Source organism: Odontesthes bonariensis, chromosome 9, assembly GCF_027942865.1.
Source record: "Odontesthes bonariensis isolate fOdoBon6 chromosome 9, fOdoBon6.hap1, whole genome shotgun sequence".
NCBI lineage: Eukaryota > Metazoa > Chordata > Actinopteri > Atheriniformes > Atherinopsidae > Odontesthes > Odontesthes bonariensis.
In genome coordinates, this window is record NC_134514.1 from 11,665,420 (window position 1) to 11,690,940 (window position 25,521).

Sequence of the window (25,521 nt, forward strand, 5' to 3'; positions counted from 1 at the left end):
ACAAATCTGCTGATGATAGCAAAAGCAGCTCTCCTTCCTTTGCTTAAGGCCAAAGGTTACTAAAATAAGCTCCGAGGCTTTGGAACATTAACAGTGATGGCTCATCAAGACGTGAACCAGGAGAGATCTCAAGGCCTAGAGCAGCAGTCCCAGCTTCTGGCTGTGTCAGCTGGGAAACACATCTCCAACAACACGGGCCAAGCTAGGAGACAGACACTGCTGCAGAGTGCTCCTTTGGGAGGCTGGAACCCATCCTGAGCTGGGGCTCCCATCTGAATCTGAGACAATAGGAGAAGTATTTCTACTTCTGCTGCGGGCTTTTCCCTAACAGACCTGAGACATTTTGAAGACACCAGGCATGACTTTAAGTATTATAAAGTGGTACTGAAGCTCATGAGATACCTGAAAACAAAAAATAAATCTTTGTTTTGTTTGTCTTTAAAGAAAGATTGAAAGAAAACGTCATTTAAAAATTAAATGAAGTTTATCTATATCACAAACAAAGCTTTGATACAATGTTTTAAATTGATATTGTCATATTTCAAAGACTATCAGCAGCAAAACAATGTGGATTAATAGTGGGTAGACATAAGGGTGAAACTTTAATACACATTAATGGATTTGGAACATAAACCCAGGGGACACAATTGTGGATGAGTTGTAGCTCTTCCTAATGCTTATCGTTTGACAAAAGCTGTCAAACTCTGCAAAAGGCCATGAGGGCAGAATCCATTCCTGCGGGATGAATGCAATTCCTTCTCTGTCTCATATCAACTCTGGGACAAGGAGAAAATCTGTGGAGAAAAAACTGCATCGCTTGTTAGGAAGCTGCCTGTCAAATTGGCTCTGGAGACCAGGCAGATGGGCTGAATGGAGCAGGGTGGATGCAAGCGGAGAGTCAGTCTGTCTCTATGCGTGTGTGTCAGTCTGTTTGTTATCTATCAATCTATTCACAATGTGCGGATTGTGTGTGACTTGTAGCAGACTCACAGACTCCTCAAGCTGACCCTGCATATTCATGGTGACGACCTGAGAAGCAAACCCAGCCTATACTTTTCATGAACACCGGTGTCAAGGATGTCATTCCTTCAGCAGAGCAGAAACTCCAGGAAAAGGGCTGTAATTAATTTGGAGCCCAGATGCCATGCGAGAGCTTCTAACTTCTACATGCAGCACTGCAAATGTTTTGAGTATAGAGGGGGGATTACAGAAATAAACCACAAGGGAATGAGCTCTGCAATTACCTTGTTTTTGTTTTCCAGCTTTGCTAGTTTTTAATGAGGTTTGACCAGTGCGATCTTAGTTATACATGAAGAATTTCAACAACGGCTAGATGTGAGAAGTAGGGTAATTGAACACACTGGTGTATTTATTTCACAACAGGAGGCAGTGCACATCTCACTACTGAGTCCTCCTGAAGAAATCAATAAAATTGCATTTAAGCAAAACAATTTGTTTAGTATTTGGAATACAAATATATATTCATATGGGTGCAAAGTGAACATGCTTAAATGGAAAAAGGACAACAGGTTAATGTAAATAAAACTGCTTAGTGCATATTTAATGTAATCTAAACACAGTCCTGTTTTGTGTGTAAATGATTTGGCAAAGTGGTGTTCTTTTCACAAGGTCACTCTATGAACAGGCTTCAGCATTTCTGTTCTTGTGACTGGCCATGAGGCGATTGTGGGGTGGCTGGGGAGCTGCAAGGAGGACGAGGGACCAGCAGCACACTCAGCTGGCACAGCCCAGCCACAGAGTGCGGCATGTGGGATCACAGCCAAGAAAAAGAAAAGCTCTGAAGAGATGCCAAAGTGGATCAGGGCAGCCATGGTCAAAAAGCACCCAATGCTTTTTAAATGTTATTTATTTGATTGCAGGGGCGATATAGGTCTACAGTTGGACCAGCGTTACGTTACAGGCCTGACAGCAGAGCCGATGACCTTAACTGCTTAAATGTAGGCTATTCTAAATGCTCGGCCAAACACATTATAAGGAAAATATCAGACAGCTTGGTGTTGAAAGAAAATTTCATTTAATGCATTCAGTTGAGAGAACAATAGCAATGTCTGAGTGCTCCATATTGGCACATTTCCTTCTGGTGCATTTTAGGTCCCAAGGAGAGTATTAGAATAGCATTGTTTGCAAGCTCTTGTTTGTGGATATTTGCTACAGCAGCTTACATGCTGTGGCTGTGGAGGTATTATTAAAGTGAAACTTGGCTCCTATAGCATAGGTTAAATCGCTGTGGAGCCATGTGGCAAAACGACTCCAGCATGGGCCTGCTGAGAGGGGCATGGCCCAAGTCCAGCCAAATGGAACACAAATCGCCCCAAACTATTCAAAACCTGGCCTGGAAAAATTAAAGTGGGATGTAAGGCTTGCCATGTGATGCACAGTAAATATTTGGTCAAAATTAATGGAGGGGCAAAGTCTGCCAAGAACCCTTTTTTCTAGACATCCACAGAGGGGAGACTGTGCCCAGTCTGGCATTAAAAAGAAATTTCCTTCTGCAGACAACTGCTCACTGGGCTGTCTGCTTTCCAGCACCCACTCACCACATCCTCCCCACAAAACTCAAACCAACTGTGCAGGTACACAGTGTATCTCAACAAATACTTGCTGCAATTCAAAAAGCTTGATCATAAATTAATCCACACAATGTTGCTGTGCTGACAAATGCAACAGAAGATATATCTTACACTGTCCTCCTCCCTAAAACATGCCCATATGGCGTTTGTTCATGCAGACAGATATAGCCAATAATTACATCCAAAGGATTTGTAACCTCTAGTGGTCACAAGAACAACTGCATGTGGAAGGTAAAAATGGCTCCCATGATGGTATGGTTGTATTGTAAGCTTTTAGCTCTAACCTTGGTTGTTATCAAGCCCGACTCAAGTATTTTTGAGTTCTAACTAACTCACTAAGTCATACTATTTTCTAAACCCATCAAGTAAAGTGACAACATTGTGTTTACATGTAACCAAGGCAACCAGCAAATTGTCGTTCATTAATGATCACGTTGTGAAAAGAATGTATTTTAGATCTTATCATCATCTTGTTTTTTTAACCTTAACCAACTACTGTTATTACCCAAACCGAACCAGGATAAGTTTGGTTAAGAAGTGACAAGGATAAGAATAAGGCTACGTGCCCACGACAACGCTCTGAAGCATAAACGCAGATGTCTGTTTTTTTCCTCCACAATTTATCTGCATTCTCACGAGCGTCTTGGGGTGGATATCTGTCTACCCATGGGAACAGGGAAAACGTATAAAACTCATAAAACTCGCAGTTTGCCGATGTAGTATGCACGCCCCGGACGTAGGTGGCAGTAGCAACAATACCAAATGCCTGTTTTGTGGCTACTTCCTCCGCGTCAGTCTCGCCATTTGTTGGCATGATTCATGCATAGTATTTAACGCGGCTACTGCTACACGTTCATCCATATTGTTCTCAAATGGCAGGCTCAAATTTAGCGGTAGAACGTCAGTAGGCTACTTCCAGATGCGTGTGCAAAAAAAAAACGTGTGCAAAAAACGCACTTCTGCGTTTTGAACTGTTCGTACGGCGACGAGAGGTTGGAAAGTTTTCAAAATCTCCACTCTGGGGGGGCGTTTGTGTTTTCTCCGTTTTGAACTCCTAAAAACGCTGTCGCCGTGTGCAAGATAGGCACATCTGTCGAAATGTTCTATGTTTATATGTCGTTACCGTTGTCGTGGGCACGTAGCCTAAGAAGTGACAAAAGTGTTTTAGTAAAACCTTGTCCCGTTATTGACAGAATGTGTGTTGTCCCACAAAAGACCCGTGGTTGAAAGTGCAGTGCTTAGTTGCTCTGTCCACCCCCCGCCACACTTAAAGCCTTCAAAGGGATGACCATTTTTATCATTAAAGCAGTGAGCAGAAAAGGAGACAGAAGTGAATAGCTCTAATTAGAGGACATAATGAGATGGGATAAACGGGGGATGTCAAACCACAATGTTGGCAGACAATAATAAAATAAAATTAATAGGTTTTTTTTTTTCCTTTTTTTTTTAAAGCCACTTTGCAACTGCGACTGCAGCTCAACTCAGTTGTGCCATTTAAATGGACCACTGTCTAGTCCCAGTATACGTGCACGGGAGGGCAATAGAGTTATTTATCTTATGGAGTTATAATATCAGGATTTTAGCAGATGGACAGTCTAGAAATGCTTTAAGTGACTGGGAGTTGACTCAGTCTTGGCTAATTTCCAATGACAGTTTCTGAGCCGTTTAGCCATCTGACAAAAGAAACATGTGAATGAGGGCGGCTTTATTTGGATATTTTGGCTTTGTAAATATTTGCTAACAATTTCCTGCTTCCTATTGAGAATGTACAGAGCACCTAGGCCCATTTGAGTCTAGGTGAGTGTTTACATGCAGGACGGCTTTCAACCCTCACCACATTATACGGATGCGTTTGCTCAATTTTGAATAGCTCAGTTTGGTACGATTTCGGTCAGACCAACATGTTTACATGCATTTCAAAAGTCTGGCTTTGGAGAGAATACCACAACTTTTGTATTTTTTGCTAGAGTCATGTAAATGTCTTATTGGCTAAGAAAGGTGAGATTACTGAAGGCAAGTGGGTGTAGAGAAATGGCATCAGGTTTAACAGCTAAAGTGAACTAACTGTAAGTAGTTTGAGTATGAAGCCTAGACCTTAAACCATCTGGTCTTTAAAGCCTGAAGAACCTGTCTTTCAAGCAGTGACTGCAATTGTTATTCAGTTAGAGCTTTCATTGTGTGGGCACGTAGAGCGGCTGACAGAGGAAGACGGCGACAGCCAAAGAGGGAGGATTGAACAGCTGATGGAGGAAGCGCTGCGAGTCTTTCAAAACTGAAAAGTTTAGTTTAAAAGCTTTTTGTAAAAGATGGAAGTTGAGATGCTTTTCAAATACTTCAAAACAGTTTTTCCTGTTCTAAGGGTTCAACAGTGTATCGGCTTTTTACAAACAGCAAACCGATTGAAATTACAAAAAAGAGGAGCATTTATGTATTAATTTCTGTGGTGACATCAGATTTAAAATGTCAGCAATTTGCAGAAAGTGGGTAAGCCTGATAATAGAGCAGGATTTAGTTAATCTCCCAACTCAGAGCAACTGTGTATTTATGTGTTGGAAAATCACCCAGCTATGTGAAGCCCCCTCACTATGGTTACAGCTGAATGTTGGGACTGGCTCCGAAAGCAGTCCTATAATAATGAATTTCAAGGTCACCTTCTCATTAATTATGTTTTTCAGTGCTTCCCCTTAAATAGAGTGCACCCCTCCTACTTCTATCACTGTCTTTTGTGAGAGAGAATCAGCCCCCCGTAACCGCTATATTAAGGTGCTGATGCAGCTGTGGAGAGTGGCTTTTGAACAAGAATTTCTGGAGACACAAACCACACTCCACAAAATAGATTTTTTTTTTTTAAATGTAGAATAAACAGAAACTTGTGTTTGATAGGAGAAGAGAGCCTTGTCCAAAGACTGAATCTTAAGTACGACAGAAAAGCTGAGAGGGAGGAACCAGATACATTAATCAACTAATTAGCAGTCGCTCTTTTAACTGCTAATTCAATCTATTTCCCTCAGCGTTTTAATGGTATTTTGCCCTGTCAGTTATAACCAAAGACAAGTTTAGCATTTCAAAAGTGCATCCAGGCCTTGAAATGAGAGGGTAATAGAATGGTCAGAGGCTGGGAGGAGGCCTGAGCTAAGGGAATGAGAAAGAAAAGAAGGAGAGAGGGAAAGGCTGTCCTCAATGCAGTCTCTCAGTCTCCCGAGTGGAGAACATAAAAAGGAAGGGAGGTTTGAGCCTTTTTAAAATGCACAAGGCAGAGCACCCCATGGTAGCATAGCTTCAACACCACAGAAAACGCCAGGCCAAAGGCAAACCCTGTCGGAGTTCCTGAGCATGCACAATTTGGGTACATGAAGGATGTCAGCCATACAATTCGAAACCGAACCCTCACTGCCACACTTGAGCTCTGTACCATCTTTCATCTACTCAGCACTTCTAAAACTCAACCTCACCTCTCCCCAGATGTCCACCTTTAAAGAGAAAAAACAACACCAGCGTTCTTGCCTCACAGTTTTTTTCCAGCTCTATCACCATAATCAGCACATTCAGTGCCACAAGGGACCACTAAGAATATGCAATGTGAGCACGGGAGCCAGATCAAAAGTATTCCCAGAGCTGGTGTATCATAGTATGCTTGACTCTTCTGTCCTCCCCTTCGTCCTCCCTACATCCCCCTTCCACACCCTGGGGCAGCCTTTGTGTAGCCGCACTCCTCCCCTCAACACTCCTCACACACTCTCAGCCTGTCGTGAACCATTCTCCTCCCCTCCTCCATGCCTTACAATCATCCCGTTAAGGCAACACAATGCTGCCTCCCCATCCCCATCCCCACAGGCTTCTTCTGCATGTCAGCCTGCTTTATTTAAGAAAGACTCAGCAATGACCAGTCACAAAAAAAGGCAAGTCTTAAAAATTTGGGCCAAAACAAAAAAGAAAAAAAAAAAAGCGAGGGGGATGGGCAAGAGGATGAAGAGATTCCTGAAGCCCCCCTTTCACCACCCCACACAAACACAAACCCCATCTCTCTGTCTTTTCTTCATGCTCACATCTATATTACCGGTGTCATGGGGAAGCTAGTATCAAGCTAGTCCAAGTCAGCATGCATATGTAATATGAAATCAAATTCACTTTAATTGTGCAATCCTAAAAATAAGACAAACTATTTGTATTTTTTTTATGACAAGAAGCAAAGCTGTGGGAATTCTAAGTGTGCCATTTGTGATCTGAAAGAAGAAAAAAACAGACAACACTTTTCATTCTATAAGGGGACATCATTTATCACTTCTAGACCAAGAGGCAATAGGGAATATGTTTGTCCTTCACATCAACTGTCAGGACAAGATGCAGCAACTACACTGGCCCATGAGTGTTAGACCAAGGATGCACCACCTGTCTTCAACTATCCAGCCAACTTCAGATGAAAATGCTTCAATTAAGTTATTTTTCTATTTTTCCTAGTGGAGATGGCATAACTCCAGTTGTCTATATGTTTTTGGAGATTAGATTGACAGAAGAGTTCATAAAGTGATAAAAGTCATAACATTTTCAGCAAGCAGTGAGCAGAAACCTCCTAAACTCACAACATCTGAATTTAATTCTGGCGAGACATAGCAGTTGCTTCCATTTAATACCAAGAGGTTTACACAAAGGACATTGGGAGGTATCCGTATTTTTTTTAAATTATCTCAGTTCTCTGTTTTACTTTGCAGACATGCGTATCAGCTCAGCTGCAGCTACGGCAAATTACAAACTATTGACGTCAGACAGATTAGATAATTAATCCAATTAAGCAGCGCTCTCAGGTCATTAAAGGAAGAGCAGTTGGAGGAAAGCAGATCATTAAGCGTCACCGCCTAATTTATCTTCCCTCAAACAAACTGCTCTGAAATGTTTATCTTGTCAGTCATTAATGACTTGGCTGCAGTTCCCATGAACAGGAAGACGATCTGGACTTCCCTCCTGCATTCCTCCACGTGATTTCACTAATCCAAAAATCTGCCTAATCCCAGATCTTAGGGTGTAAAACCTTGTTTCATTTGGATTAGGATCCAATTAATGTGTATTAGTGAACGTTATGGAGATATAGCTTTACTGACACTGTCAACTCAAACAGGTGTGAGATTTTTCTGCCAAAGGAAAGAGGTGATACAGCACACCCAAGACTTTCACCTAAATAGTATCAGTTCAGAGGCATAAACTATAAGACACCGCAACATGTTGGGGCCATTTATATCACCAGAACAGTTTCTCAACACTGAGAAAAAAAAAAGCTAGCTGTAAAAGATGTTTTAAGGAAAGACTTTAGGAAATTGCTTTCAGGTGATGTGACAAGTAGAGACAGAGATGAGTCTCACCTGTGGTCTCCGGTCATTAATTGGCTGTGGAAACTGCTGTGTCCTGTCATACCGCTATAATGTAGGAGGTGGAAAGGCACAGCCATTTATCAGCACTTATGACTCCATTTGTCATGACCTCCATGGCTTGGTGCTGCTGGGGCTGATTACCAAGACACCACTCCCACTGCCCACATTTTTATCAGCACGAGTATCAGCTCCATATGCTGCAATAATCACCCAAAGACTTTACAGCAACATGGGTGTAAACTTAAAGAGATAAGTCAGACATTTACCTTGAAGTTTTATCCTTTCTGTTAATATATTTATTATCCTAACAACTCTTATCTCCTCAAAGTAATCCAGAGTATCCTACTGCGTGTAACCACCTCGTGCCTTCATCTGAATGTTACCTCTGAGGTGAGTGTGAGGTCTGATGAGCACTTGGAGGGGAGATAACAAGCATTTAGTGTATAGAAGGAGGACAGATCACCTGATAACAGGGTGAGACATGACAGATGGAGGTATCAATTTACAACCTTCAGACAGAGCAAAGTGGCAATGAGCAAGTCATCACAAGTTTGATGGGGCAAAGGCCATCGAATCTCTCTTTCTATTCCACAGATATAAAAACAGAGAAACAGTTTAATAACCTGGCCAACAGTGTAACTATGTTTTGTAAAGATTTACTTGTTTACTTATATCACAATGAAGTTTACCTTACAATTGGCAAACAAAAATTAAACCTTTCTTTTATGTTTTTCCAGGGACAACACTAAGTTTAATGGATCATTTTCAATGATTAAGTACTCCCGACATGTGGCGTGAAATCCAATTTTCTTGACTCTGTGTTTAATCCAAGACCAGTCCTTTCAGTGTTTGCTGTCCAGTCCATCTCTATTAGCAGGTCTTGTTATCATACACCCTCCCCCATAACACATCCAAAGACATCCTGACAGTTTGGCATGATTGGAAACTTTGGTGTACGAAGGACTTTCTTACGGGACAGCATCATTAATGGCTCAGGAATCAGCTAAAGGTGGAGCAGATGAAGCCACAAACTACTTCTCACCTCCTACCCTACTTCCTGTTTAGGTGCTACACTGTTTGCTCAATATACACCAGTCACAAATTTTCCCGACACCACATCTCTGCCTACATCCCGAAAACAAAGACCCAATTTTTGAACCTCGGAGAGCTGGGGGGGGGGGGGGGGGGGTGTCAACATATGAATGAATATGGGCCTCATTATTTAAGTGTGAATGAGATATTCTAAGACATTTTTTATAATACTAAAGCCAATATAGCACGAGCATGACTAAAATACCTGACATTTATTTATCACTTTTTAGAGACACATTTAAACAGACAACATATTTGGAACTTGGAGGCATAGAGACTTATTAAATCAAAACCTGAAAATAATTATACTGACTTTTACTCAGGTAGAGCTACAAGAGTACTTTTCTGATACAGTAGGCCATTAATGAGTCTTCTAATCAATCAATAAACTATCTTAAAATGAAATATCAGGTCTTTTTTTTGTCTGAATCTGTAACACTAATGAGACAAGTTTTGTCCAACTTTTGTGTTTAAAATCCACCATTTGCCTATATTCAGGATGCACTCATCTTAATATCTTACAATGGGGTGGTTCACTTCTTAACTTTAAAGCATTTGACCTGGAAAACCTCAGCTAGCAAGGTCCACAGACTCTATAAATACATCCATGTGATAGTTTAGGAGAAAATGTGTAAGATAAAGGGGAAAAGTGGAAGCAGCATCAGGTGCCAAAGACAGCTAACGGCTGTTTTAGTTCTATGTAATAAATGCCACAAAACTGGATCAAACGAGGCTAACAATCCCTCCAAAAGGGACAAACATAAAAGCAAGACTCCACTTCATTAAATATGCTGCGGGTTTGCTTTTAAAAACATAAAAATGTTACAGTCAGCAATAATAATCACCCAAGAGGAGAATGGTGTTGGACACGGAAACATTGTTCCCACTGGGGTTTATGCTGTCTGTATGACCGATGATGGCTGCTCTCCTCACTGATCCCATATGGCCTCAGCACTTCATGTGTGCTCAGCTTTAAAAGTTGGAAGATCTCTTTACCCCGAATGTTGACCGTCTCAACCAAGGGAGGAAATTGCACTATTGTGTCATTTTGCTCTAGTCAAAGGTATATTAAGTGAAATCAGACACCAGAAGATAATTATCTTACAAATATCAGAGAAGGGCCTAAAACACAATCACTGTTTGAATAAGTTCAACGTAAAAAAATGTGTTTTCTTGTGGTTTTCTTTTATGGAGTCCACGTTTGCTCAACAGTAACACGTTTTCACCCAGAAGGAAAATATTCTAACATGAATAAGAAACAGTTTTTCTTTTTTCTCTTTTTCATTTCTTTCTTCTGATATTTAAAGTGATCAAACTGAACACTCTGTAGCATCCCAATGAAGAGGTAAATCTAGCAATTTTCCTCTGACTTAATGAAAAGTAAAATAAAAGGCAACCAGACCAACTCTGAATAATGATCACTGACTTACCTGGGCACACATGGAGAATTCCTAACAGAAATACAAATCCAATTGAAGTTGGAGACATCATTTAGCGTCTCTCTAATAAGAAATGTTCTGGTGTAATCCAAATTATTCAAAAAGCAGTTTAGGCATCCGCTCCTTCATGTCAAACAAAAGCTCAGAATCCAGAGTTCAGAAAACACACAGATGCTGGTTTGAGAGTCCAAAAAGGCTAAATATAAAAGTCCAAGCGCAACACGAGCGTGCTTTGGCTTCTTGATATTGGTGAGAAGAGGGTGTATAAGATGCAAAACCAATAAAGGAAGAGTTCCAAATATCCCAAAATTTCAACACATGTTTTGCTCATGTAGTTCAGCCCAAAGTGAATGACAGCATGTGTAAAAACTCAGTAAGAGAAGTAGCAGAGCTCTATCCTTTCTTTGAATTCATCCCGTTGCTGCGCTCACTGATCAGCCAGGCGACTGAAATCATTTAGTTCTTTTGTGCCAAAAAAAAAGGGGGACAAAAATATTCTCATGAATGCGCTGCAAAGTTTAAGTCCGACTGAGCGAAATGAGTCGAGCAGTTGCTGTCCACGTTCACATTATATCAGTCCAGTTTTGAATCTGTCACTTGAGATCGGAAAGTTTGCGAGTTCGTCCAGTCCCCTCTCATCCAGCAGACCCGGACACAGGATCAGTGCAACTTTTCCATCACTTTTCCCCCCGTTTCTCTTCTTCGGCAACTCTGATTAATCCGTGTGCGCGTCGCAAACACCGAACCTCAGGCGAGAGGGGGGGAATCCGGAATCATATTCACAGCATTTCATTCAAAGAAAGCGGAATGCTTCGTCAATTGGTATGCGCCTTTCTACCCCCTCCGTAGACCCGACAATGTTTCCCAGAGAGGAAATTTAACCTCTTCCCGCCTGGATCCCACTGAACAGGCGTTGTTAAAAGTGCACACTGGCAGCCTACTGTATTTTCCTCAAGTGTGTCCAACAATAAGAGCAACCGTGTTTAACTATTCAGACATGTTTTTATTCTTTCTGCGGTTTCTGACCGCAAACAAATGCACAACCAATTCCACTGAACTATCCTTGAAAGGAGAACGTTTTAGAGCTATATAGTTATTTTAGAATGGCACTAACACACTTTGGAGTTTTGTTTTGTCTCCTGAGGTTTAGCAGTCCATTAATGTCATTATAACGAACTAGTCTATTTATGAATCGACATTTCTTCCATCTAAGAAAAAAGCCTGTAAGGCTATAATAAAAAATATATCTGTCATTTAAATGCTCATCATCTTAGTGTCATTATCGTCAAAACCTTTTTAGACTAAAAACTCCACTTGTCTGAGAACTTGGTTCAAATAGCTTTCGGACGTTTGCAGTTTACAGATTGAACAAATCTTGATATAAAACCAAAGAAAACAACCCACAGTTGTAGCTCATAAGTGCTCTGTGGGCTACATGACAACTATGCTATAGTTCAGTAAAATTGGTGCGACATTTTATGTTGGATTCCTTGTTTATTTAGGACCCACCAAAATAAAATATCCCTCTGATCTTATTTGTTCCACTTCAGTCGTCTGCAAAATGGGATTTCACTGTAACAGCGTTAAGCTTTTGGTGCTGTAGCCTACTTATTTGAAGCAAAATAAGCATAACAAATTTAGACAGTAAAAAGGCTTTATGGATCTATCATACAAATTAAGCTACAACTGTGCCGGTTGTCTAAAAAAAAAAAATGTCTTAAAATCGTTCAAAGAATGTGGAGAGAACAAATATGTCTGAAAGTACAGCTAAGAGTCTTCCACATGGCCTCAGTTTGAAGGTTCTCCATATCCGCTCAACTGAGCATTTGTAACCAAACAGCGCCCTCCAGCGAAAGCTACTTGAACTGATCCAACAAGGGCTGGTTTTACCATCAAAAAGTATCCTTCGTTTATCTGCTACAGAGCGTAGTAACACGTCAGTCTACAGATCCGAGCGTTCTCAAACAGTTTGATTAACGAAACAGGCAAGAGTTGCGAGGATCCCGTCTCAGAAAGAATGCAGAGAAACACAGAAAATAGTTGTGCTCAATTGTAAAGTAGGTAAACTCCACTAGTTTATGTTGAAGATAGGTGAATGGATATTATTGCATTATGTGCTTTGACTAATTCCACAGGAAGACGGGCTCATTTTAGCTCGGTCCATATTTTGAAACTTGAGCAGATGGCTTTCCTTATTTTCCTTTTTATCTAGCGCACCTCATGTGCTCCTTAATCAGAGAGAGAAATGGTATAAATAGCAAAGGCAAACACTTTGGTTCTAATTACAAAAAATAAAGTACAAGTTATTCTTATAGAAAAAACAATGTGAACACTCATTACTATCTAAAAAGTTAAAACAAAGTGTGGCTCATTGAATACTGCATGACTGACAGCAGCAGAGAGCAGCCTGTCTTTCAGCTCCGTATGTGTATGTTTTTATTTCTCAATCATCCATGTGTGCATTACATTACAGTTCTACACGCTCCATTCTCACTTGGTCCTCATGTGCGTGATTTTCCTGAAAGCTTTTACAGCCCCTGATCTGTAAAGTGGCTGCTCAGCTAAATAGCACCAACTGAATGGACAAATTTCCTCCTGCAAGCAGCAGAGAGCTGTAACATAGAAGCAATTATCAGCAAAATCCACTCTTAGACCCATAAGGTAGTTATATAGAGGGGCTGATTGCTGAAGGAAAGCATTTTAAATGTTTGATGCAGTACCGTAAAGGGTGAAGTGCAGAAATAAAACCACATCACTTAAAACACACACACGAGTAACTCATGGGGCTTTCATATGTTTTTCCTTAAAATAGCTAAAATGAACATATACCCAAAAGCAATTACCAGTACATAAAAGGTGAGAATGACATTGGTAAGTTGCTTTCTTACGTGTCTTTTTACATTTCAACTGGCATCCTATCACAAAAGCCGCATGTATATATCTACTTGTGAACTCCAGTTCTGGTGGTACCCACCCCTATTGCCAAATATTCATTATATTGTTTTACACGAGTGTTTCTTGAATTATTTTTTTCCTCATTTTACAAAAAGAAACAAAGTGAGCACAGCTTCTGATGACTGAGTGTTGCAAACAGGGAGACTCTGTCCTGCTCTTCCTCTGCAACCATGATCAGACCCACAGCAGCAAGAGAAATGACATCCTTCCAGAGCTGTGATGGCAGCAGAGGAAACACAGAGCGTTTAACACCACAGCCAAACAGTTTTTGCACAAAACAACTTCCAAGAATTTACAAGGTACAGAAGGAGTGAAAAAAAAACAAAAAAACCCAGAAACTTCCCCTCTCTGACTACAAAGTGGTCCAAGTAATATTTCAGGAGCCATAAACCCGATCCGATGTTATCAAAGCTTTTTGAATGAAAGTTACATCATGCAACACGTTTGTACTTACTGTGAAAGACCTGGCTACATTTGTGGTTGTGCCTCGAAGTGTGCTGGTGGTTTTGATGAGGATCATTAGGCAGCCATTTGCACCAGTGAGACTTCTGTGAGCCAGCAGGGCGATGGGCCCTGTGCGGACCCTTATGGTCTTTAGGGACTCCAAGCATGACCAGCACCGCAAACAACACCACCAGCAAACCGACAACCTGCATGGTGATCTGAGTACATATAAAAGACTTCTGCCAGTTCAGTGGCTGCAGACTGAGGTAAAGAAATGTGAAGAAAATTCCACAGTTCACTGATGCACCGACGACATTACAAACATTCCTTTAAAAATGACAAGTGACGAAAATTCAATCCAAAGATCCTCAAAAAAGTTCTCAAAGTAACAAAATGCAAACATTGCTGTTTGCTTCCCATCAGTGCTTCTTTCTGCTCCCCTCGAGATCTACCAAATACATAAACCCCTGTGGACCTGGCTATCCTTCCTAATCCAGCGACAATGTTTCCCTCCACAATCCAACAGGATCCTAATGAGGGCACGATAAAGTTGGCTCCCCTCTCCATCCTTACATTCAATGGAGAGATTGTCTCATCTGCCCGGCGTTTTTTTTTTCTTACTCTCTCTGATGAGTCTCTTTTAATATTCAATAAAAGCTTGTGCACATTCTGTCTTTTCTTATGATGTTTCTGTGCATGGAGCAGAGTTGGGGTCTCTGTAGACTACATGCTGGGCCTCTTTTCAGACATGCTGGAATCCTCACAAAACCTAGGCCCCCTCGGCATAGAGGTGATGAGGTGACAGCCAGGCTGGGGTAAGGCGAAGGAGCCCACATTCTCTTTTCCCCGACTAAGACTATTTCACGGCTTTCATTTCCATCTCACCAAGCAAGATGGCATGAAACAAAACATTTCCCCTTGAAAAGATGCTGCCTATTCAGAGGAAAACACAGCCTTCTTTCCCAGTAGGCAGGGGCATTTTCTATACTCAAGTAAATGATGCATTTTAGGATTTCATGTTTCACAGGCTTATGTTTCACATCAAGAATATTCAGTGGCGTAATCAGATAAAGTTGCAGATTGAGTCACCTTGAACACAGGCAGGCAGTCACAGGTACTGTATGTTTGAATTCCCTTCACAGGCACTTTAGTCAGATGGTTTCCACCTGCCTCACTTTCGCTTCAGCCTTTTATCATGCATGTCCTGTCCTTGAGGAGCACGTCTTTTAATTATTCATTGTGATACTTTTATTTTTTAAAGGACAGCATTTAACATTTACAGTCTTTGTGAGCTGGCAATGGGTATCACATCTCCAAGGTTTTTAGAAAAGATAAACAAAAATAACGTGAGGGAAAATGAGCTCTAGTGATGTTTTCCAAGACAATCAGCAAATTGCTGCAGGGCAACTGTCCTGATTCTGTTTTTGGGCACTGATCCATTGCCTAAGTAGCACATCACAAATCAAAGGCAGTATTTTGGCTGTTGGAGAAAAGTCAGGAGTACAACGTCCTCTGACAAGTGAGCCGAAGGCTCTCAGGGGTTATTTTGTGCTCATCTACAGCCCTGAAACTGAATGGAGTAGAGGATAGGATAATATATGAAACACTGGTTGACCATGAGCATAAATTTTCATTATTTCAATGTTCCGTCCTCCTCTCCCAAGAAAATAAAGAAGACAAGGAAGGGTAAGAGGTTTTAAATTGATTTGATAAGAAATTGCACTTCTAAATCTACTGAATAGATATTTGTCTGTCTTTATTAACATATGGAAAACTATCTTTATAACTTCCAGTGGAAAATAATTGTTGCATTATTGTGAACATTGAATCTGTTAAATGAAGACTGCTTTGTGAAGCAATCGACTCTCCATTCTCTGTGATGGGACTGCCGGAAAGGAGATGATTTCAAGTTGTAATGGCAGATTGGAAGCATGGGACAGAAAGACAAGAAAGAAGGTGGGAGAGAAGAAGCGATTAAAGGAAAGAGAGAAGCTATAAGCTAACCTAAAGGCTTTAGAAGTTGGTGTTACTGTATCACTGCTACAGGAGAAAACAAATCATTTTTGACTGGTTGCTGAAACTCTGGGAGAACAAACACAACCAAAACAAAGTGAACAATCCCCCACCATATTAACCATAATTAACATACAAATTCATTGATCATATGAGTATGTTGATAATATCGACTGATGTGTGTACACACAAACAGTCAAATGTAAATCTTGAACTTAGTCATGGACAAAAAAATATGAATTAGATAGAAAAAAAGAAACAGCTGGATAGTTCAACTAAAATCAACCCCATTCAGACCATGACGCATTTCAGTCTTGTCAAACTTTAGAATATATATGACAGAAACCTCAGTAACTGTCAGGCCATTTGACAGTGCCTGTCCTCCTGTAGATAATAACTCTGGGCTCCATCCCAGAATAAATACAGCCAGTCCACATAGATTAACCCGAGAAACTGGCCAAAAAGTCTTGACAAGACTGAAAATGGTTCTGTCACGATTTTATTGAGAATAAGCCAGAGAGTAGGACAAGTAACAGACAACACAAAGTGAGTAAAATGCAAAGCAGGGTTTTTACAAAACATAAACAGGTGGTAGAACATTCCTTCTTCTTCGTACAATCGCCTCTCTGTTCAGCTTTCAAACGTGAAAAAGGGAAATGACGGTAAACTAAACAAATCTTTTTCTGTTCAGGGATTGTCCCCATGCATGACGCTACTGCAAAAAATGTGAAGCACTGAGGAGGGGCAGACACTGAGAAAAGAGAAAACCGGGGTTGCTTTGCAGGATGCCTTAACAAGGTTTGGTGCACAAAGCAGGATGAGGCAATAAACAGACTGTTGCTTTTCCGCTTGCCTGCGCACACTGAATCCCTCTTTCCCTGTGTCTTTTGATGGGCCTCACATTAGCATCTGTTTAGCGTCAGCCTCAAAATGGCCTGTGGAGGCTGATTAAAATAACCCTGCAATCACGTAACATCCTGGCAGCAACATCAAAATACAGTCAGATGTTAGAATATTTGCAACAGCAGGCGCTGAGGAAGTTAGCGAGAATGTTTTCCACTTCTGCCGTTAGAGGAACGTTTATTAGTTGCTTCTGTTCAAACTATTCTCTTGAGAGGTCATAATCCATAGGAGAAGATATGAATTGTATCATGTTAGCAACAGATATTCAACATGAGGATTAACATGCAACGTCTCAGTTCTACAGAATTTGATTTCTTGTCATGCACGACTGCGCTCGTATAACACGAAGACAAGACTTGAGAGCAGTTTGTTGATTGACCTGCCAGACGTCTTCCCTCGTAAAAAGGCATAGGATGCAAACAGCATTGTGGTTCCATGCTTAATTGGTTTAATTGGTTTAGAGACTCAGGAGCTTTAATGACTGACAGTTGGCCTCAGGGTAACGGAGCCAAGAGATTCTTTTGTTCGCATTACTGCTGGACCTCAGCCAATAACATGGCAGTGAGATTCAAGATAAGATCCTGACCCAAAGCAGGGCTCAATCAGAACTCAGACTTTTCTTTAAGTGGAAACATAAAAAGTGATTTCCTGATCACATCTTTATATCCAAATAAAATGTTGCAAGTGAAATTTGAATTTAAGTTTTTGCCATTTTGATTCTTTTGCCCAGTCACATCTTCTTATCATAGGCGTGTGGCACCAAGTACACAAGCAGGTGTGAAAAGACACAGGCATAAAGAAGGAAAAGTTTTTCTATATGGAAGCTTACTGAAGTGTGTTTGTTGTGAGTTTCTTAGGTCGCACATTTTTAGTCAAAATCTTTTCAGTCAGCGACACAATATAGCCCCGTTTCCACTATGCAGTCTGGTACGGGTCGGTTCAGAGCGGTTCACTTATGTCAGTGTTTCCACTACCACGAAAGCGTACCGGTCCCATGGTACCCGTTACCATTTTTGTAACCCTTCTGCTTGGGGTACCTAGCACACAGGACCGGTTCCAGGCTCTGCTCTCCGTTGTTGTTGAGGAGGCTGTGCAGCGGGAGCTCGATGGTGCCAAACTAAAAAGTTTTCCAGCTGATTTCCAGCAAAAATGGCAGAGAGTGGTTTCAACCGGACCGCGAGCCAGTGTCGCATTAAGCTGAAGAAGCTTCGGAGCGATCGACGTAGTGACGCTTCGGCACGCACTCCGGTTACCCCTGAGGGTCCCCTTTGTACAGTGGGAACGCAAAGCTGACCCCAAAGCGACCCGACCCGTACCGTACCGATACGAAGTGACCCGAACCGTACTGACAGTGGAAACGAGGCTTATGAATTATGACACTACAGCAAATTACAGAATAATAAAGAGCCACAAATAGTTCTCCCTGAGCCTGTGCGTTGGCTTGCAGTGGCGCGCTCAGCTAAATGTTGGAGTTTGATAGAGGGCGAACACGCCCACAGTGACAAATTTCACCAAGTGAAGTTTGGCATTAGTGTCACTTTGGTTATTAGCATGCTAACATCTGCTAATTAACCCTAAACACAAGACAACCGAGGCGGATGGCAATGTAATTAGTTTTTAAGTTCATGTTTATGTCAATTTGGAACAGGAGACCAGCATAATAATTCCTCCTTAGGCACTCTTGAGTGCATGAACCAAAAATCTTGACAATTCTTCTAATAATCGTTGAGACGTTTCTGAACCCCAGTTACCCACACTGTGTAAACACAGGAGAAGACAGAACATATCAGAGTAATTAGCATTCATCCTTTAGGACCATGAACGTCTGAATTTCTGTAATCCAGCCAACATCAACCAGAATTGCAAATATTTCACATTAGCATTGGAAAATGTATTTTTTTTTTTGTTTTTTTATCCGAAGAAATCAATCAAAAGAGTTTAAAGTACAACTTGTTCTTTTGATACTCTACACAAACAACAACATCAAACCCTAACACTGAGAATTGAGGAGACATTACAACAATATTTCCGTAAGACATTTCTTCCAAAAAAGTTTCCAGAGAATTGCAAGTAAAATATCGTTCTTCAGTAGTTGTGATTTTAATGGTGCTTAAGTGCCAGCATCAGCGATTGATCTCTCTCTGAAGACCCCGAGCAGAGAAAAATGCGAAAGCACTGCTCATGCTGAAAGTATTCTCCATTTCTCAAATATAAAGCCTTTATTTTCTTTTTCTTTCTCCGGTGCCACCAGCTGCCAAAACAAACAGGCGCCGTGATGAATGAAATAAATATATTTGGATAGGATATCTGGTGCTGCTGACCTCACACCACGCGCCAGCGTCGAGGGAGCAGGTGCTGCTGAGATTTACAGCCCCCCACCTCATGATATTTCCTTTCTCACCCACAGACGCTGAGCCCTGCTAAGACACAGTCACATTGTCGTCTTTCTGCACACCCCTTACAGCACTGAGGCAAGGAGAAGCAGCCGGCTGAACTCCATGTGCATGTCTTAGCATGAATCATACCACCAGTTATAAAACCAGCAATGATTTTACAGATCATCAAGCCGTCAATCCTAGCTGATAGTTATTAGTCCTTTTAACTGGGAGGGTTGTCAGCAAGGTTTCTGCACCCCTTATGAATTTGCTCATAAAGATGGCTAATTGATCTGAGGGCAAAAGCAGCTCTGGAAGCAACAAGAAATAATTATTTTGCCAGAAATAATAACAGAGACACGTCTGTGAACACATCAGTCAAAAGAAATAAAGAGAGAAAATATTACCAGCAACTACAAAGAATTCTATGAATGATTCTAATGCCACAACACCACGAGCAGACAAAAAAAAAAAAAACTGAGAAATTAATTTAACAGAATTCAAAGCACTAAAAATGTGTGCTCTTTAATAATGAGCTGGTGGCAAAAATTTCTTTGACATTAGGTTTTTGTGAATATGCCCCATGTAAGCTCACAATAATTACAAACAAGCTACACTTGTAATGATAAAAATGTGCGCTCTTTAATGATGAGAGTGTGGCTGCTTTTGTGATACCACAGTCATCCTGGGTGACTTCTATAGACTCTATAGTTGTTTTATTAGAATTGTATTACTCTTCAGCATCTAATGAAGAAAAGTAAAAGTTTCTTTAAAGTCCGACATTTGAACAATTTAGATGTCCTTACATCAATTTTTTAGGATAAATGTGAACAGCAGTATTATAGCAGTTTGACACCAGTGTCATGTGAGGGGGATTTTCTGTTTTCCACTGGAAATTGCTGGGGTAATAGAAAACAAAACTATGACAGATTAAATAGTATGTAAAATGTGAAATTGAAATCATTGCTGTAGAGGCTTTGCAAACAATTAACTCCCATAAAGCTAGTTGAGCCAAAACATCTCCTCCGCTCCTCTTAACGATGGCAAAGTATGTGACCCATTTACATCGGAAAACACTTATTATCCTTTCACTGGGAAATTAAGTGTGTTTGATGGGGCAAGAGCAGCTGATTATTAGCACTTTGCAAAACCCCATCCAATTTTCTTCTCAATTATCATGAGGACACTAGAAACGTGTATCTGAATATTCTAATTCAATTCTCACCACAGTCTTTGTAATTTGACCTGTGCATACTCGTGGTAACTCCCATCTCAAATCTTACCCTCACTCCAGTGCCTCTTGACCACATTACTCCACTTGCAGTCCTGACAAGAATGGTTAATAGACCCATTTCCTTGGGCAGGGTTGAGCTAAAGCGTGGCAGATCAGGGAGATGAAAAGAGATTGAATGGGGAACAAAACCCTCCATCGGCCTGAGCAGCACAGAGGCTGTGGTGAAGCTGCATGTAGGGCATTAGTGCAAAGTTGTAACTAATCATATCTCCAGTGAATTGCTCCTGAAGCCACAGACATCTTTCTCTGTTGTTGCACTGGGAAATTAATACTGTTGCTGTATTGAGGATAATGTGCGAAAATGAAGCTGGCTAAACGTGTAGCACTCTCTCTGCTTCCTGTGCCATGATCATCAGGGCGCTAATACTGAAGAATAGAAATGAGTGTTATGGAGATGTGGCACAATACTGCTGCTGTGACTCTTGGGTAATAAATCTAAGGGTGACACTGTCAAGGAAATTGGTTTTCAGGGTGGGGACTCAAGGCCAAATCCAAGAGCACAGCAATAATAGCAAAGGATGAAGAATGAATATAGCTCTCCATCTCAGACATGGTAAAGCTGTCAGTACCACAAATCGAAACGCAGACTAATCCACCTCCATGTCAATGAGGAGAAAAGTGGTAACCGGAAGTATCGCAGTCTGCAGTCCAGAGTTTTTATATTCTACTAAAATACATCACCAGCTAACACTTTAGCAAAAAATACCTGCCTTGTGGCTCTTTTGGTAAACCTCATACAAAGGTGACCAATCAGAGCAGACTGAGCCTTTCTCTGCGGCCTTAAGAGACCAGAGCAAAAACAGAACATATCAGACTGAAGGTGACAGAAAATACTGTAGCATATACTACAGGAGAGATAACGTAATTTATGAACTTTAAGGCACATTATCCTAACTTTCCATATACCCAAAGTAAAATTATAGACCTATAGATGCGGACAGTATGTGTAATTTTGACAGATTTTATTTGGAGTTTCAAAAGCAAGGACAATAGTGGATTCAATTTTCAAAAATTACCTTAGAAGAAATAATCAAGTTCTTTTTATTTCTAAATATCAAGTACAGAATCCAACCAATCAAGCAGTTCCACATGAAATATGTGTTTTGGATACAAATATTCAAAAGCAACCTCTTAACTCTTAACAATATTTATTTTGACTTCAAAAAAGAGTTGACAGAGAATTATTGTGCAAACTTTTTTTCCCTCCAATGTGTGTGTGTGTGTGTAACAGTCCAATAAGTTTTGGAGGGTACAAATTTGCCACATGAAAAAATCTTAGGTGTTAAAATTTGTGTCACTGTTTGTATATATAAATAGCTCAGTATAGCTTAATGTAAATAACTAAGAAAGGTAACAAATGTATCCTTGTTCACAGGAAGGAGAAGGACCTCCACAAATAAAATTATTTTGAAATCTCATCATTGACATAGTTGAGTAATTCAGTGATTTATGAATCAGTCTGGTGGATTGTTCAGGTTCATACTATTATTCCTACGTGCTCAGCTAATATTTCTTTAAAAAAAAAAAAAAGAATGAAACGGACTGGGTTACAGTATCACTGAATCCTGAACTATGACAACCAAAATCTTTCCTCGTCAGTATAAATAAGACAGTGTGTAAGTGTGTGTATACAGACAGGAAACAGGAGGTTTTTTTGGTTCTACAGGAGGTGATTCTTATGCATGTAAATGTGCTTGTTGGGTATTTTATATTCTGTCTATTGTAACATCACTTCTGTGTTCATACATTAGCACAGTGAGTGATTTGTTCCAGACGGTTTTCAGAGGAGATAAAATGCTGTATTACAACATTCTGGACCCCTCTATTCCGGAGCCAATCAGGGATGACAGCACGACAACCTTCAGTTCTCTCTTTTTCTCCCTATCTTTATTTCCATAACCTGACAAATAAAACAGCTCTCTGAAGTTGCCGTCCTTTGTGATCTGTGACAAACGCAATGGTAGCTGTCAGTGGAGAGGAAGGATATGGGTGCTGATGTGCTCTCTGAAGTAATGCTTAGCCTTTCATGGTGAGGCAGAAGAACCAAAGACCTGTCTCCTCTCTGTGTGTCTGCCTGCCAAGAGGCAACGAGCACAGTGTAAGTGCAAGGATTTTAGCGTGTCTTCCTAATCCACCGCCTTCACACAGTTCAGTCTCATTTATTATGAATAGGAAGTTCTGCTCAAAGCTCTTTGATATCAGGAAACAATTTAGAGCTGGCTTAGAGTTAGCGTGTTGGGGGACCAATAAAAAACACCTTTAATGTATTGCAAACTTCAGGTCAGCATGTGGTTTCTTATAAAATTCACGGTAGTCTCTATCAGTCCCAGGTGACTACCATATAAACATTATCATGTAATGCACAGAGCAGTGCCAGATGTTTTCAGTTTCATAATGAAACTCAGGTCTCAGAAAAAATGTATTCGTATTTCTGATATGCTACAGTTGACATACATTCATATGGAAGAGTGGAATCAGGTAATCACTAAAACTCATATGAATATACCTCTTTTACCATGAGGATTTTACTCTGAGGATCACTGACATCATGTGACAAAGACTTTCAATTAAACACATCCAAGTCCCTTAAGGATTATGAACTAAAATGCTTGAAGAAACCATTCTTTTTCCAGCTCAAACTGACAGCTGTCAAGATTATCTTCACGTTCCATCCAGCAAGTCACGCTCTGTGAAAAGAGTCTTTAGCAGCCGCCCACTTTGTCCTATCAGGGGCAGACTGAGGTATTAGGGCACATTAGTCTCATTTCCAATTCACTGACTAGGCCAGATCGATTTCCTTCATTTTCATGCACAGATGGGATTAAATGGCCAGGTTAAAGATGAACTCCTGGCACTGTTCACCAGACAGATTTATCATTTTAAAGATGAAAACACATGCAGTGACGCAGATATGACATGCTTTTTCTCTTTTAACCCTAATCCAAGCCTGAAAAGCCTTTTAGGAGCAGTTAACATGCTACTTCAAAGTTTAAGGTGCAATCCTGAAGGATTTCAGTTAACCGTGTTTCCTAAATTTGTACATTTTTAGAAAACAATACCAAATCTTAAAAAACAATGTTGTTTTTCACAATAGAACATAGAAGACATTTTAAATGTGAAAGTAATATTCTTTACTATTTCATGAATAATATTTGCTTATTTTAAATTTGATAGAAGCAAGATGTCTAAAAAAAAGTTGTGACAGGGCTACGTTTATTTTTCTTTTAAAATCAATCTGAAAATGTCTTGGTGGCAGGCTATGCTTTTAAAGTTGTGTTTCGTTTTATTTAAAGACATTTAAATTGCAAAAGCACAATACTTGTCAACTAAATGTTGTAGGCAGCAAGTTGGACATCTCCAACTTAGCAAAATAATAAAAAAGCCTCTTTAATGCTTCACAATATCCGATGCACGTTGTTTGTTTTGTGACCTCCAGAATTCTGTGATCTACAGCAATGAACAGCATCAGATGTAACTGCCAGTAACTGCAGGTGTTACAGGTCAAATTGGACTGAAATCTTTGACATTGCCACTCTGAACTGAAATATTTCTCTGCTAAAAACTGTTAAGGCTCAATTTTTTTTAAATACTTTAGCATTACCAATGAAGGTCAATGCACAACACTAATGATATAGGTTTTTTCCCCCTGAATTTCAAACTAAATACAGAGTTGCCAAGTACCCACAAACCCAGATGGACCTCATAAAAGTTTTTCCTTTAGTTAAGTCAATTTGGATTTCTATTCTCTACATTAGGCTGTGTGAGGTCCAGTAAATCATTTTGGGAGGTAGGCTCCGTTGCTGTGACAACATACTTAACATTTTTTCCCCTCACTCTGAGGAAAGAGGCCACAGAAAACTGAACCAAAACACACGTGTCATCAGTAATTTCCCCCAGACTTAATTTCTTTGTGTGCACTGCTGTATATGAGTGTGTCAGTCCCTCAGGTGAGGACCCCATTTCAGGCTCACCTTTTCCCTGAAGAGCTCTGCTGTCTGTGGAGATACCAGCTACAGGACTGCCACAGTGGTTTTAGCCTACTTTTTACAATTCTCTTCCCAAACTGAGAAACTCTCATATGCTGTACATCTGCCATAGATTATGTTTGAAGAGTGGAGTTTATTTTCTGTCAAAGAACTTTCAAACTTTCAAATTTCATAAACCACCTACTATCAAAGTGCATTCATAACTTCAGTCCTCCTGTAAGAATAAACAAGTACACTTTATTTAGAAGTTTAAGAACTTCTCCATTTCACATGTTGATGCGTTTCTTGGGGAAAATACTGAACCCAACACTGCCTCTTAATCTGTTCTTCACAAGTCAGTCACTTAAGATAAAAGCATCTACTAAATTAATTTCATGTAATTTTGCATATGGTGCATGCACGATCGAACATCCCATTATGAAAGCCCTGATATAAGCCCTAATAAACTCACCATAGTAAACAAGTGAACACCTTTCAGGACCCACTACAGTTTGATTATTGTCTTGGGGTTGGGGTTAAAGATCATCATCATCTACCTTATTCAACGGCCACACTCTCATCTGGACAAAGCAGGCTCATGAGGATCGTGAGGATCATGTTCTTTAATTTCTCCTGTGCTTCTAATACAATTCAGCATGCACAGTTATGTGAGAAGCCTCAGAAAATACAGGCTGATCGCTCCGTAAATGCCTGGATTATTGACAACATGACAAACTGACCACGGTTTGAAAGACTGAAGGGTTGTGTGTCTGTGGTACACAGGAGCACCCAGGGGACTGTACTCTCTAATTTCCTTCTCACTGTACACCTCAGAAATAAGCCGATACACTGTTTACATCCTGGGAGAAGAGGTAGGGTAGGACAACAGACACCTTTCTGCTCAGCTGGACAACAGACGGAATTGGAAATGTGGCACTGAGGCTGTCTACAAGAAGACACAAAGAATACTCTACTTCTGGAAGCCTGGATCCTTGACTCTAACTTTTTTTCACAATGCTGTTTCAATTATTAAAGATGCATTTAAGATGCAAATATAAATTCCCACTTTGGGATTAATAAAGCATTA

General features: G+C 40.4%; 1 protein-coding gene across 4 annotated transcripts in view; it reads right to left on the reverse strand.

Moving 5' to 3' along the window:
• Positions 1–25,521, reverse strand: part of robo1 (roundabout, axon guidance receptor, homolog 1 (Drosophila)) — a 223,543-nt gene that overhangs the window by 114,090 nt on the left and 83,932 nt on the right. Inside the window, exon 1 of one of the 4 annotated variants that reach the window (XM_075473126.1) lies at positions 10,477–11,360. The exons of the other annotated variants lie outside the window; for them this stretch is intronic. Within the exon in view, the coding sequence (XP_075329241.1) occupies positions 10,477–10,537 (61 nt within the window). The 5' untranslated portion in view covers positions 10,538–11,360. Of the gene's footprint in view, positions 1–10,476; positions 11,361–25,521 lie in introns of those variants that run through there. 4 annotated transcript variants of the gene reach the window in all.